A 14,099-nucleotide genomic window follows, 5' to 3' on the forward strand; every position below is an offset into this window, starting at 1 on the left:
CAGCACCATTTATTAAATAGGGAATCCTTTCCCCATTTCTTGTTTCTCTCAGGTTTGTCAAAGATCAGATGGCTGTAGATGTGTGGTATTATTTCTGAGGGCTCTGTTCTGTTCCATTGGTCTATATCTCTGTTTTGGTACCAGTACCATGCTGTTTTGGTTACTGTAGACTTGTAGTATAGTTTGAAGTCAGGTAGCATGATGCCTCCAGCTTTGTTCTTTTGACTTAGGATTGTCTTGGCAATATGGGGTGTTTTTTGGTTCCATATGAACTTTAAAGCAGTTTTTTCCAATTCTGTGAAGAAAGTCATTGGTAGCTTAATGGGGATGACATTGAATCTATAAATAACCTTGGGCAGTATGGCCATTTTCACGATATTGATTTTTCCTATCCATGAGCATGGTGTGTTCTCCATTTGTTTGTGTCCTCTTTTATTTCACTGAGCAGTGGTTTGTAGTTCTCCTTGAAGAGGTCCTTTACGTCCCTTGTAAGGTGGATTCCTAGGTATTTTATTCTCTTTGAAGCTATTGTGAATGGGAGTTCATTCATGATTTGGCTCTCTGGTTGTCTGTTACTGGTGTGTAAGAATGCTTGTGATTTTTGCACATTGATTTTGTATCCTGAGACTTTGCTGAAGTTGCTTATCAGCTTAAGGAGATTTTGGGCTGAGACGATGGGGTTTCTAAGTATACAATCATGTCATCTGCAAACAGGGACAGTTTGACTTCTTTTCCTAACTGAATACCCTTTATTTCTTTCTCTTGCCTGATTGCCCTAGCCAGAACTTCCAACACTATGTTGAATAGGAGTGGTGAGAGAGGGCAGCCCTGTCTTGTGCCAGTTTTCAAAGGGAATGCTTCCAGTTTTTGCCCATTCAGTATAATTGGCTGTGGGTTTGCCATAAATAGCTCTTATTATTTTGAGATACGTTTCATCAATACCAAATTTATTGAGAGTGTTTAACATGAAGGCTATTGAATTTTGTCAAAGAAAAAAGCAAATTATTAACCCTCAGAAACTGGGGTAGGACTTAGCATTTGTGTTTTCACAAGCTTTCCTGGTGTTTGTAAAGTTTGAGAGTCCCTGCTATGTTCCACACATGCTTTTTCTTTCCTGACTACCATGCAGGTCTGTTGAGATTGAAATAAGTGTCAGCTCATCTAGGAAGACTTCTCAGAGGCCCTTTCCTTCCCTAGGTGTATGGTCTTCGGATTTCCTGTGCTCCTCTCTGTCATTGGCCTTGCAACATTGATTTAAGTTACCTGGCTCCATGTTTTTTTCTCCTAATGGTCTATGAGTTATTTGAAGGCAGAGCTTATGTATTTTTTCATCTTGTTTATTCTCACAGCTAGCACAATGCCTGGTGTGTATGATTGGATACTTCATTGATTGATTGATTGGTTGACAGGGTCTCACTGTGTTGCCTAAGCTGGAGTGCAGTGGTGCAGTCATGGCTCACTGCAGCCTCAACCACCTGTGCTCATGTGATCCTCCCATCTCAACCAGGACTACAAGCATATGCTACTATGCCCAGCTAATTTTTCAAATTTTTTATAGAGATGAGGTTTCGCTATGTTGCCCAAGCTGGTTTCAAACTCCTGCACTCAAGCAATCCTCCCGCATTGGCCTCCCAAAGTGTTGGGATTATAGGCGTAAGCCACCATGCCTGGTCACTTGAATACTTTTTAGGCATATGTTGAATAGAAGACAATATGATTGGAGATGGGAGAGGGAAAAGCTGTAGTATGGCAAAATAAATCAAGATTTGAATTTAGAATATCTGACTTAAAATTAAACTCTTCCCATAACCTTCAATAAGTTACTCAATTTTTCTGAACTTTATTTTTTTTCAACTATATAGATAGGAAAAATAAAACTTTGTAATAACGGTTTAGCTGACAATATATAATTCTTACTGGGTGTCTGGCACTGTTTTAAATGTTTTACATAAATTAATACATGTATTCCTTAAAAAACAATGCAGTAGGTTCTATTATTACAGATATGGAAAACAAAGAGCAGGAAGATTAATTTGCCTAAGGTGACCATGAGGATCCAGTGACACAGTATATGTGAAAAGGAGTTTGTGAAAAGCTACATAAAAATATTAGATATCTTTATGATTTCCAATAGGATACTAATCAGCTTTGAAAGAATGACATATTCTAGAGAAACCAGATTTCTGGTTTCAGATTTGAACTCTCAAGAGCTTGGAAGTTATCACTCCCATCCTCACAACAGCAAAAAAGCCTGAACAAACAGAAAATCAATGACTTTCCATAGATCTGTCAAAGAACTTAAGCCACAAGGACAACTATCACCCTGAAAACTGGGGACTGGAAAGAGAGGTGCAGAGAATCACAGTGAATCATAGCCAAGATCAGCCAGGAGCAGAAGCTAGTAGAATAATAACTTATAGGAGCACTTAAACAGTAAGTGATGAATTACCAGAGTCTTAGCATAGACTAGCTTGAGACCTGAAAACTCCTAGGGGTCCAGTTTTAGGGAACCCCCACCCTTTCATGGATTTTACTTCCGTGAGTCCCATCAGGCTATCCCAGTTAAGATTGGAGAGAAATTTCCTTTTTTTTTCTGGCAGGGGGAAGAGGAAAATAACTATTTTGAAATATACTCAGAGCATTCTGTTCTAAATAACAAAGGTCTACCAGCCAAAGAAACCACTTTAGTAGGATCTTACCTGAACAGGGGAAAGATAATTAAACAACCCTCCCTCTCTAGCCTTTCTGTCTCACATAAGGGATAGGGTTAAAAAGGATAAGAAATATTTCTGAAGGCCATAGCCCAGGGACCAGGATTGCTTAAAAACAAACAAACAAACAAACAAACAAAAGCTGATCATAAGATTATAGAATACTTCCCCTTCCTAACACCTTATCACCACATCAAATAAAATAACGGTGGATTACAACTGAGCAAACTGCAAGACACAGATTGTAATTAAGAAAGAATTTCTAGGGAAACCCCAAAATAACGGGATACAAAAGCAAAAACACTAGAGGAAATCAAAGCCTCTGGCACATACAGCTACAACAAATACTAAACAGAGCCCAGCTCTTAGCCAGTTAATATATAAAACCTCACACTAAAAGGCTGATTACCTCAGTTTGTATTACCAGATATATCATTTTCAGCTTTGAGCCAAAAATTACAAAGCATGTTAAAAAGCAACAAGCACAGTGTGAAAGAGACAAAACAAGCATCAGAACGAGACTTATATGTGATACCAGTTTTGGAATTATCAGAGCCTTTAAATAACCATGATTAACTTGTTAAGGGCTTTAGTGGAAAAGCAGACAGCATACAAAAACAGATGGGTAATGTAAGCAGGAGATAAAAGTTCTTAAGAAAAAAAAATTAAAAGGAAATACTAAGATAAAAAACCTATAACAAAAATGAAGAATGCCTTTGATGAGGTTATTGGTAGACTGGACATGGCTGAGGGAAGAGTCATTGAGCTCTAAGATTCTTCAATAGTAACTTCCCAAACTGAATTGCAAAAAAAAAAAAAAAAAAAAAAAGAGAAAAGAAAAGAACAGACTATCCCAGCACTGTGGGATAATTATAGAAGATGAAACTTGCAGCTAATGGAAATACCAGAAGGAAAGTAATGAGAGAAAGGAACAGAAGAAATATCTGAAGTAATAATGGCTGATAATTTTCTGAAATTCACAACAGACACTAAACCACAAATCCAGAAAGCTCAGAGACCGCCAAGCAGGATAAATACCAAGAAAGCACACATAGGTATAGCAAATTCAAAATGTGGATAACCAACGACAAAGAGATAATCTTTAGAGAATGTAGACTAAAAAAATACCTGTGTATTGAGAAACCAGGATAAGAATTACTCTTTTTGTCAGAAACCATGTAAGTAAGAAGAGAGTGGAGTGAAATATTTAAAGTGTTGACGCAAAAAAACCCCTAGCAGCCTAGAATTCTGTATCTAGGAAAATTATCCTTCAAAAGTAATGGAGAAATAAAGACTTTCTAGGATAAACAAAAACTGAGGGAATATAGCACTAGTAGATCTGTCTTGCAAGAAATATTAAAAGTTCTTCATGGAGAAGGAAAATGATACAGATTAGAAATTGGATCTGCATAAAGAAAGGAAGAGCATCAGAGGGAATAAAATAAGGTAATATATTTTTCTTATTATGAATTGATATAATAGATGACTGTTTTTTCAGAGTAGTAATAACCACAATGGACTGGGTGAATATGGTATAAAGGATGGAAAAGGAACTGACAATCTTATGTTATAAGGTACCTACACTACTCATGAATCAATATAGCATTATTTAAAAGTAGACTTGGATTATTTATAAATGCATATTGCAAACACTAAGACAAACACTAAAAACTTTTTTAAAAGGAGTATAATTGATAAACTAGGAGAGAAGAGAAATGTAACCATACAAAATGCTTAAAGAAACAAAACAAATGTAATAAATAGAAAACAGTTACAAACATGGTAGATATGAATCCTACTATATTAACACATAATTGACAGGCCAGAAAATTGAAAATAGGTACAGAAAATGGACATTCAGGACAAAGTATGCAGATATGTTAACTGTAACATTTGTACTTTGTTAATAAAAAAATAGGTGACTTTAAAGCTTGTATTTATTGGTTTCTCTTCTCTCCCCTCCCCTCTTCTTCCCTCTAGTTCTCCTGTTGTTCTCCCCTCCTTCACCTCTCATTTCCTTTTCCTCTCCTCTCCTCTTCTGTTCTTTTTTTTTCTGAGACAAGCTCTCACTCTGTTGCCCAGGCCAGAGTACAGTGGCGCAGTCATAGCTCACTGTAGCCTCAAATTCCTGAGCTCAAGTGATCCTGCCACTTCAGCCTCCTGAATAGCTAGAACTACAGGAGTAAGCCATAATGCCTGGCTAGTTTTTTAATTTTTTGTAGAGATGAGATCTTGCTACGTTGCCCATGCTGGTCTCCAACTCCTGGGCTCAAGTGATCCTCCTGCCTCATCCTCCCAAAGTGTTGGGATTCAAGCGTGAGCCACCACGCCCAGCCTATTGGTTTTTCTTGTAAAACTTGCTGTGTTCTTATATATTCGTTTTTATTTTAACAGGTAGATTTTTGTCTTCTGGAAAAAAAATGACTTATTTAGTTTTACTCTACTGAAGAAAAAAATACTGTGATTCAATACTCAATCTTAAACACACACACACACACACACACACACACGATTCCTTTACTAAATCACAGATTTTTTTGTTTCGTTTTTGCTTCTTGCTCTGTTTTCAGCAGTGGGACCAGCGATGTCTAACTAGCTCTAGGTTATCTCCCAGCTTGCTCTCAACTGTCCAGGGGAGCCCAGTAAACATGATAATGACCCCTTTGGTCCTTCAGGAGGTGGATTTTCTGTCCTTAGTCTGAAATGATACATGCAAGCAAAGTTTACCCTATTAATCTAAGATGCAAATAATTTTGGTGGTGGTGTATACAGACCTGATATTAAAGTCACTTGAAAATTGTTACTGTTTCTTCCTTTTGAACTGGTTTTTAGAAGCAAGTTTTAGAGTATTACTCTTAAAAGAAATTCCTTCCTGGCTTAAGTTTATAAAGCACCACTGGTGCATCTGGGGAAATGTCTGGAAGGCATGAGCCAGCCTTGGATGCACTGCCTGTGTGTGAGATGAGCCTTCTGAAAAAGCAAACTTCTCTCAGACCCAGCCACAGCCAGTGCTGCAGTGAGGCCAAATGTATAAGAATTAATAAAGCAAAAGGACCGGAAGCTGGATGGTGGTGTGTGCCTGTCATACATTTCAGGCAAGAATCTTTTCAGCAAAATATTTTGTATTGACAGTCATGTCACCTTGGAAAGAGATGACTTCTTGGGAAGCAGCAAGAGAAAGTAATGTAATGTACTGTCAAGGCATTAATGTGTCACTTTAATGATGTTTCATTTCAGGTATCTTTTCGTTTTTATAATTTCTTCGTTTATGTTTAATGGAAAGTTACATTTTGTTCTGCTTTATATTTTCAAGGGATGATCATAATTATAGTCTGTATTTTAATAGTTTCTAATTGACATTAAGTAGTAGTCATTTTAGCATATGGAAAATAAAAATTAAAATGTAAAAATACTTAGAGCTTCGCAGTTATTAGAAGTTCTTAACCAGGGAACTGCTGTGACAAATTAAAAGCCAAATGGTTAAGTGATGTTACTAAAAACAAACAAAAAGAACAAATTTAAAAAAATAGATGACAAAATTTACCAACCTCAGATTATTCCTTTAAAAACATCTTTATAATACCTATCATTCTTAATAGTTAACCTTGCATTTTTGTTAAATATGTATTTATTACGTATTATTCTTCTTGAATGCTTATTTTAATCTAGTTATTTGTACCTTTGAATTTTTCATAGTAGATAATCTATGTATAAAAATACAGAAATCCATTTTTTATTTGCTATAATTTTAATAATTCAGTCCTGTTTTTGAGAAAATATGAAAATTTGATGGGTTAATGAAATTAGTATATGTCTTTGAGTTGTACCAGCCTGTATCCTTCAAATGTATTAGCGATTCTCTCTGTCTCTTTTTACGTTAAAATAAAGAATTTTCTAAGTGCTGATACATTCTACAGCTGGAATAAGGCTATAAGAGATTCAGAGAGCACTACCCTTATTCCTTGGGGATATTTATTTAACTTCTGAACTGTTGGGTAGTTAAAAATTCATGTGAGAGAAGGATTGAGGTTGTGTGCTGAAAGTGATGAAAAGTCGCGAAGTGGGGTCTCTGACCCTGCAGGCAATTAAAAACCTGCTTATCTTTTTCAACTACTGAGTTACACAAAAATTACTCCAATTACCTGCAAGTTGAATCTCTAACTAAAACCACCAGTACTCACAATGAAAGCCAGTTTCTCCATCCCGTGTGTTTTGTGGGGTCAAGGCACTGGCAGGATGTATGTATTAGCGCTTTGGTTTTTAAGTTCAGCAACTGACTGTTTCACTTGTACTTTATTCTCTGCTGGGTTGAAATGTATTCTTGAGGGATACCTGTGCTTTATTTCCAGATAGAAAACTACCTGCTACGAAATCACGAGACTAGAAAATACCTTCAAGAGCAGGCCTACCGCCTGCAGCAGGGTATTGTCACCAGCACCACCCAGCAGGTAAGCGAGCCAGTGCTTGTGACTTCGCCTTCTGTTCTTAACTGACCCTCTGAGAGCAAAAGACTTCTAGCGTTTGAATCATTTCCAACGGGTCAATAAGAACTAGTTTTTGAAAATGACAACAAATCTAAGTAGAGTTTTAGGGAAGATACTGAAGGAGGAAAAGGTAGGCTAATTCTAATGCTAAATATACACTTTTAATTATCAATCAACAATTGCCAGTAAGATAGGTTTCTATACAAATATTAGGAACTTTTGGTTATAATAGATAACAAAATCTGAAAGTGATCAAATTTGCTACTTTGGAGACATTCTGTTCCTTTCTCTTTATTCCTTCACACTTCCATGGGTAGAATACAGATTCTCAGATTTTATGTTGACAATGTCAGGTTCATTAAAAAAAGAAAAAAAAAATTCCGAGATTCTTTTGAAGAAAAGTTTGATGAATGTTAATTAACACATGCTGAAGAGAAACTGAGGTGTTTTTCTCTTATACTGCATTCCTCCTCGCTCTACCCAGCTTTACCGAGGAAACGGAATTATAATAATTTTAAAAAATGTGAAATATTTCTTTTCAAAAAATTAACCAAAACCAAAAATCACAAGCTATTTGAGGAAAGCAATTTATGTGTCAAAGAGCAAGATGAACAAAGGAATTGAGCTCAGATAATGCAGAGTACAGAAGAGAGCTTTAAAAAAAATTGTCATTTTAAGTTCATTGGGACTACAGAGAATGATATGTCCATAAAATAAGCATAGGCTGCTATGAACAGGAGTAGTCAGAGAATAAGAACAGTGCTTAACAATTAAAATTATGATACTCTGGTACAGAATTAAATAAACTGATAGGACCAAACTAAGCTGGTCCTCTGGAAGAAAAAGTAGAGCAAATCTTTATAGCTTATAATAAAAAAAAGACAAAGATTAAAAATAGGAAAGCAAAGTAAGTGTAGTGGTTAATTGACTTAGAATAATCAACAGCCTTCTAATGGAGCTTCAAAATTATTATAAAAATGAGAGATATTAGAGAACAGAAAATAATAGAAAACCATTTCATATGAGTCTTGGAATTGATATAGCCCACTAGAATTGATCAGAATGAGTGGGCAAAGGGATCCACACCTAAATATATCTTGGTGGAATCTCAGAACACTTAGAATAAAGAAAAAAAAATCTTAAAGAGTTCCGGGCCAGATGCCGTGACTCACGCCTGTAATCTCAACATTTGGGAGGTCGAGACAGGTGGATCACTTGAGGTCAGGAGTTTCAGACCAGCCTGGCCAACATGGTGAAACCCTGTCTCTATTGAACGTACAAAAGAAAAAGCAGCCAGGCGTAGTGGCACAGACCTGTACTCCCAGCTACTTGGGAGGCTGAAGCAGGAGAATCACTTGAACCTGGGAGGTAGAGGTTGCAGTGGGCCAAGTGCGTGTGAGACTCTGACTCAAAAAAAAAAAAAAAAGTTCCAGAAAGAGTAAATGGGCTATCTTACAAGGGAACTAGAATCATTTCTTAGCATCAATCCCAATTAGTATATGTAAACGAGGTAATGTCTTCTTAGTTTGGAAATGGATTTATTCTGGACCAAGAATCGTATACCTAGCTGTTTTCAGACATGAACTCAGAAACTCTATTCCCTTTGTATTCCATATATGAAAAAAAGTTACTTGAATAAATTCTCAAACAGGAAAGTATGCAATATGAGGTATAAACAGGATATGATAGCAGATATGAAATTGTAGAAGTTTTATAAGCTGAAAGAAAGATTTTAAAAATCGCTGCTTTGGGAAAATCTACTTTGAGCTACGGGGTTAAGGGACATGGGATTGGCATGTCTTTCTCTGGGGCAGCCATAATCACAACTTTATAACTACATTTTAGAGGGTTTAAAATTTTAATATTAGACAAGCATTTCTCTGATGGCCAGTGATGACGAGCATTTTTTCATGTGTCTGTTGGCTGTATGAATGTCCTCTTTTGAGAAATGTCTATTCATGTCCTTTGCCCACTTTTTGATGGGGTTGTTTGTTTTTTTCTTGTAAATTTGTTTGAGTTCTTTGTAGGTTCTGGATATTAGCCCTTTGTCTGATGAGTAGATTGCAAAAATTTTCTCCCATTCTGTAGGTTGCCTGTTCACTCTGATGGTATTTTCTTTTGCTGTGCAGAAGCTCTTTAGTTTAATTAGATCCCATTTGTCAATTTTGGCTTTTGTTGCCGTTGCTTTTGGTGTTTTAGACATGAAGTCCTTGCCCATGCCTATGTCCTGAATGGTATTACCTAGGTTTTCTTCTGGGTTTTTATGGTATTAGGTCTAACATTTAAGTCTCTAATCATCTGAATGGCAATCTTAATTATTGCTACATAACAGATTGTAAATGTTGAAAATCACAATAATGTACAGGTAATGAAAGATACTAAAATTAGAAGTTTAAGAGGGAGAAAGTTGAATGGTATTGTAAGTATGCTAAATGTTTAGTTTTTATTTCATGGAATTAACTGCTATTTTCTATAATTCATAAATCAAAAACATAAAAATAAGTATCCTATTTAAATTTAAAATGGAAGCCACCAGAGGAATTAAAAGAGCAGAGGCTTTAGAGAAATTAGAAGCTTAGAAGAAATTAGAGAAATTAGAAATTTAGAGGCTTTAGAAAAAAAAAGAATTTTTCTCTGCAAATTGAAAAGAATTGACTAGTAGGGAAATTTTTGTCATTTTAGACCATGTTGAATGACTCACATTATTTTCTTACCTTGTTAAAAATGTTATTTAATTTTCTGTTGCTTCTTCTTAACAGAGAATGAAAGAAAGATGTCCATAATAAAAATGTCATGTATAATATTCCAATTAGGTAAAATATGGATGACTATATAGATAGGCATAGAGACATGTGAAAGGGTGTTCGTCACAATATTAATGATGGTTATTTTAGGTGATATGAAAGGTGTATTTTATTCTCTTATACTTCTCAGTATGGTTTGAATGTTTTATAAATATGCATTGTTTAAGCAAGAAAAAGTAAACTAATATGTGTCGAGAAGAAAAGTTGTACTGGTGAAGTAGCAGGACTTTTGATAAAGCCATTATTTTGACCTTACCAGTCCCTTAAAAATCTAATTTATTTTCCTGCAAAGAACTAATACTAGCCTAGTATTTTATGGTTTACTGTTATTAACAGGTTTTTGTGTTTAATATGAAAAGCAATGATAGTTACATTGACACTTTGTCTTGTGTTCCTTTATGAGCTACAATAATGAAGACTTCTCACTCTGTCACCCAGGCTGGAGTGCAGTGGCGCAATCTCAGCTCACTACCAACCCCTGCCTCCCGGGTTCAAGCAATTCTTCTCCCTCAGCTTCCTGAGTAGCTGGGATTACAGGCACCTACCACCATGCCCGGCTAATTTTTGTATTTTTAGTAGAGACAGGGTTTCACCATGTTGCCCAGGCTGGTCTCGAACTCCTCACCTCAAGTGATCCACCCACCATGGCCTCCCAAAGTGCTGGAATTACAGGTGTGAGCTACCATGCCCGGCCCAAGACTTCTTTTCTTTTCTTTCTTTTTTTTTCCTTTTTTTTTTGAGACGGAGTTTCGCTCTTGTCGCTCAGGCTGGAGTGCGATGGCGGGATCCTGGCTCACTGCAACCTACGCCTCCAGGTTCAAGCGATTCTCCTGCCTCAGCCTTTCTTTTCTTAATATAATATCTTTCCAACTTTTTCCCCCTAATTCAGAGCAGATTTTGCCCATCCAAAAGAAATTACAGCAGCACCCTTTAATGCTTATTCTTAAAAGTACGTTTCATCAATTGAGAGAAAATTGTACACAAGAGCAGTTGGTGGATGCTTAATTCTGCATAGATGGCATTATTCTGAATTATCTAAGTCATTATGTAGTAGGTATATTGCCACCTTTACACTTTGGGAATTTCTTAGGACATTATGATTAGCAGTTTTTAGACTTTAATCATTTTAGTCACTTCAGGAGAGATTTACCTTGAAGATTCCAAAAACCTGAATATAGAAAGGATAGACCCTCTGTGACTAATGCCCCTGCCAACTTAATAGCCATCATTCTCAGTCATCATTCTCAGGTGACATCAAAGGCATTAAAGAATGTTTTAATGAAATATTGAAGTCTCATAACTGCTTGTATTTGTTTTTGTCTGGTGACTTTGATTAGGAAATATTTTTGTAAGACTCAACATTCTACCTTTGTTTTTGATACCTCCTTTTCCAGATGATAAAGCCTCTTAATTAGGACTCAGCAAACTTCTTCTGTAAAAAGCCATATAGTAAATATTTTACTAGTTTTGGAGCCCATAGGATCTCTGTTGCAGCTAGTCAACTCTGCTGTGGTACGGTGAAAGCCACCCCAGACAATATGTAAATGAATGAGTGTTAACAATAAAACCGTAGTTATAAAAACAGGCCCAGAATTGCCTGCCACTCGCCATGCTCTTCTATTTAGCCTTCTCACCAAGAAAGAAAGAGAGAGAGAGAGAGAAAGAAAGAGGGAAAGAAGGAGAGAAAGAAAGAGGAGGCGGGGGAGGGGGCTTTACTGCTTACAGCTATTTGCTTGGTATATTCCCTTTCCTCTTTCATGTGCACATCTTTACATTTGCAGTCCTAACTTTGTTAAACACTCACTTTGCAACCTTTTGAAAAATGGCCTCTGTCCCTCTTTATCTACTGAAATGGCTCTTTCATTGGTTTCTTTGTCACAAAGTGCCGGGGCCTTTTCTCCTTCTTTGTCTCTTGATAAAAGGAGGCAGAATATTATGGTTAAGAATCTGGGCTCTCAAGTCAGATGACCCCAGATATAAATCCAGGCTCTGCTATTCCCTATGTGTACGAACTTAAGTTAGTCACTTACTAACCTCTTTAAGCCTCAGTTTTTTCATCTGTTTATTGGGGATGATGATAGTACCCATCTATGAAGGTGCTGTAAAGAGTAACTGAGATAATGCTTGAAAAGTATTTGGCTTCGTACCAGTAAACATTAATGGTTTTTTTTGGCTGTTATTTTTATTATTACGGTTACCATCATTATTATGGACCATCTCATCTTTCTTAAAACTCAATTCTTAGTTCATTGGACAATGTGCCATTCTGAATGTTCTGCCACTCTTGTGTCTTACCTTCTACTTTCTACACAACTCTTTCTCTTTTCATATCCCCAATACAGGATTTTTTTTCAAAGCTTTGTATTTAGTGTTCTTTTCCTTTGGCTGTTTACTTCTGTTTTAACTCTCTCATCTGTAGATGACTCCTGGATCTAACCATTCAGGCCCTGTTTCTTTCCAGAGAGCCCTATCTTGCCACTTATTTTTTTCAGCATCTCCACTCCTTTGGCATTCTGAGATACCAGTCATTAAGACCAAACTCATCCTTTTGAACTCTTGATTTTCCCGTTTCACTCAGGAACATCATCATTCACTGAGAGTTGAACCTTTGGAGTCATCTTGAACTCTTCATTTGCTTTCCCCATCCATTACCCATTATATACTGTCCAGTGGCTGCAAAAGATACTTCTTTTGTTTTTATTTATACTACCAGCCCTCTTGCTAAGGTCTTTTTACTAACTACCTTCTACGTCTTTTTTTTTTTTTTTAAACAAGAACTGCAAGAACTAGTTTTTTCATTTTCCGTGTCTCTTCCTGCTTTCCACAGCCCATGCCCTTTGTATCAGGGACGTGAGCCACCATGAATGTTTTTATGGTAAGGGATTTCTAGAGCTCACAATTGTGGGGGAGAGCTGGGGAAGTGGTACTCTGTGCCTTGGACACCATGTTCAACCTCTTAGCCTGCACTGGAGTGCTATAATATCCTACCTTAACCCATCATTCCAATCTGATCTCCCACTATAAGGTGCCTCTATTCCTAACCAGGAGATAGGAGTCATAGTGTCTGGATGTACCACTGCTTGGGTTCATTCTTTTGCTTAACAATCCCTTCTGTTTTCTCAATCTGTACAAATATTTCAGGACTCAGCTAAAAAAAAAATAAAAGTAATTTTTAACCTCACCTAGGTGTGATTCCTCCTTTGGCTAAAATTTTTTAAAAGCTTATATCATTCATTTATCATTGAATAAACAGTTGTAAAGGTCTATGATATGGCAGGCACTATCTTAAGAAATAGGAATTCAGCGGTGAAGAAAATAAAATGTTCATGTCCTTGTGGATATTATGTAGCACTTTGTGTCTTACCTTACTATTAATTGTCAATATTTCTTCCTACTTCTAGGTTTTTAAGTTGCTGATGGCAAGGGGTAACGTTTTTCAACACTGTATCTCCTCTATGCCAGGTGTTCAGTTTATTTCTATTGAATGGAATAAAGAAACAGATGTGGAGAGTGATAAAATTTTCTATGAATAAGCTGTTTGCTGGAAGTAAGATCAGTTGTATCAACTTGTGAGCAACAACAGATGACATTTATTGCTAATAGTTGTAATTCTTACACGTGGGTTCAATAGCCCAGTATATTTGAAAAAGCCTAGGTAGTCACCAGCAAGTATGATATGAGTTAATGGTGTGACATAGTTGCCAAAGAAACCAATTTGACTTGTACTGTATTAATGAAGGTATACTTTCTACAGTAAGGAAGCTCAGCTCTGTGCTTACCAGTCCACTCTTATGTTACAATCCATTTCACTGAGGAGGGCATACTTCATGAGGTTCTAGGTGGAAGACAGAATGCAGAGGTGACTTACAGGAAAGGAGGTCAAGGACTGCAGAACTGTGTCAGTGTAGGCATGGGAAAAGGAGCTGGGAATGTTAAACCTGAAGAAAAGAATGCTAAGGAAGAAAAGATGGGTATATTTAAATATGTGCAAGACTGTCACTGGAAGAGATCATATGATTGTGCAGGGTGTTCACAAGGGGAAGATATGGGAACTGCAGGATGGATGTAAGAAGACAGATTGAGACTCAAAACCATGTCTG

The 14,099-nt window shown here is 36.6% G+C and overlaps 1 protein-coding gene across 11 annotated transcripts in view; it reads left to right on the forward strand.

Moving 5' to 3' along the window:
- CARMIL1 (capping protein regulator and myosin 1 linker 1) overlaps positions 1 to 14,099 on the forward strand; it is a 343,419-nt gene that overhangs the window by 243,996 nt on the left and 85,324 nt on the right. For 10 of the 11 annotated variants that reach the window (XM_050788179.1, XM_050788180.1, XM_050788185.1 and 7 more), the window contains one exon: positions 7,061 to 7,159. The exons of the other annotated variant lie outside the window; for it this stretch is intronic. In XM_050788179.1, coding sequence (XP_050644136.1) covers positions 7,061 to 7,159 — 99 coding nt within the window. The remainder of the gene's footprint in view (positions 1 to 7,060; positions 7,160 to 14,099) is intronic. 11 annotated transcript variants of the gene reach the window in all.

Source organism: Macaca thibetana, chromosome 4 (assembly GCF_024542745.1).
Source record: "Macaca thibetana thibetana isolate TM-01 chromosome 4, ASM2454274v1, whole genome shotgun sequence".
NCBI lineage: Eukaryota > Metazoa > Chordata > Mammalia > Primates > Cercopithecidae > Macaca > Macaca thibetana.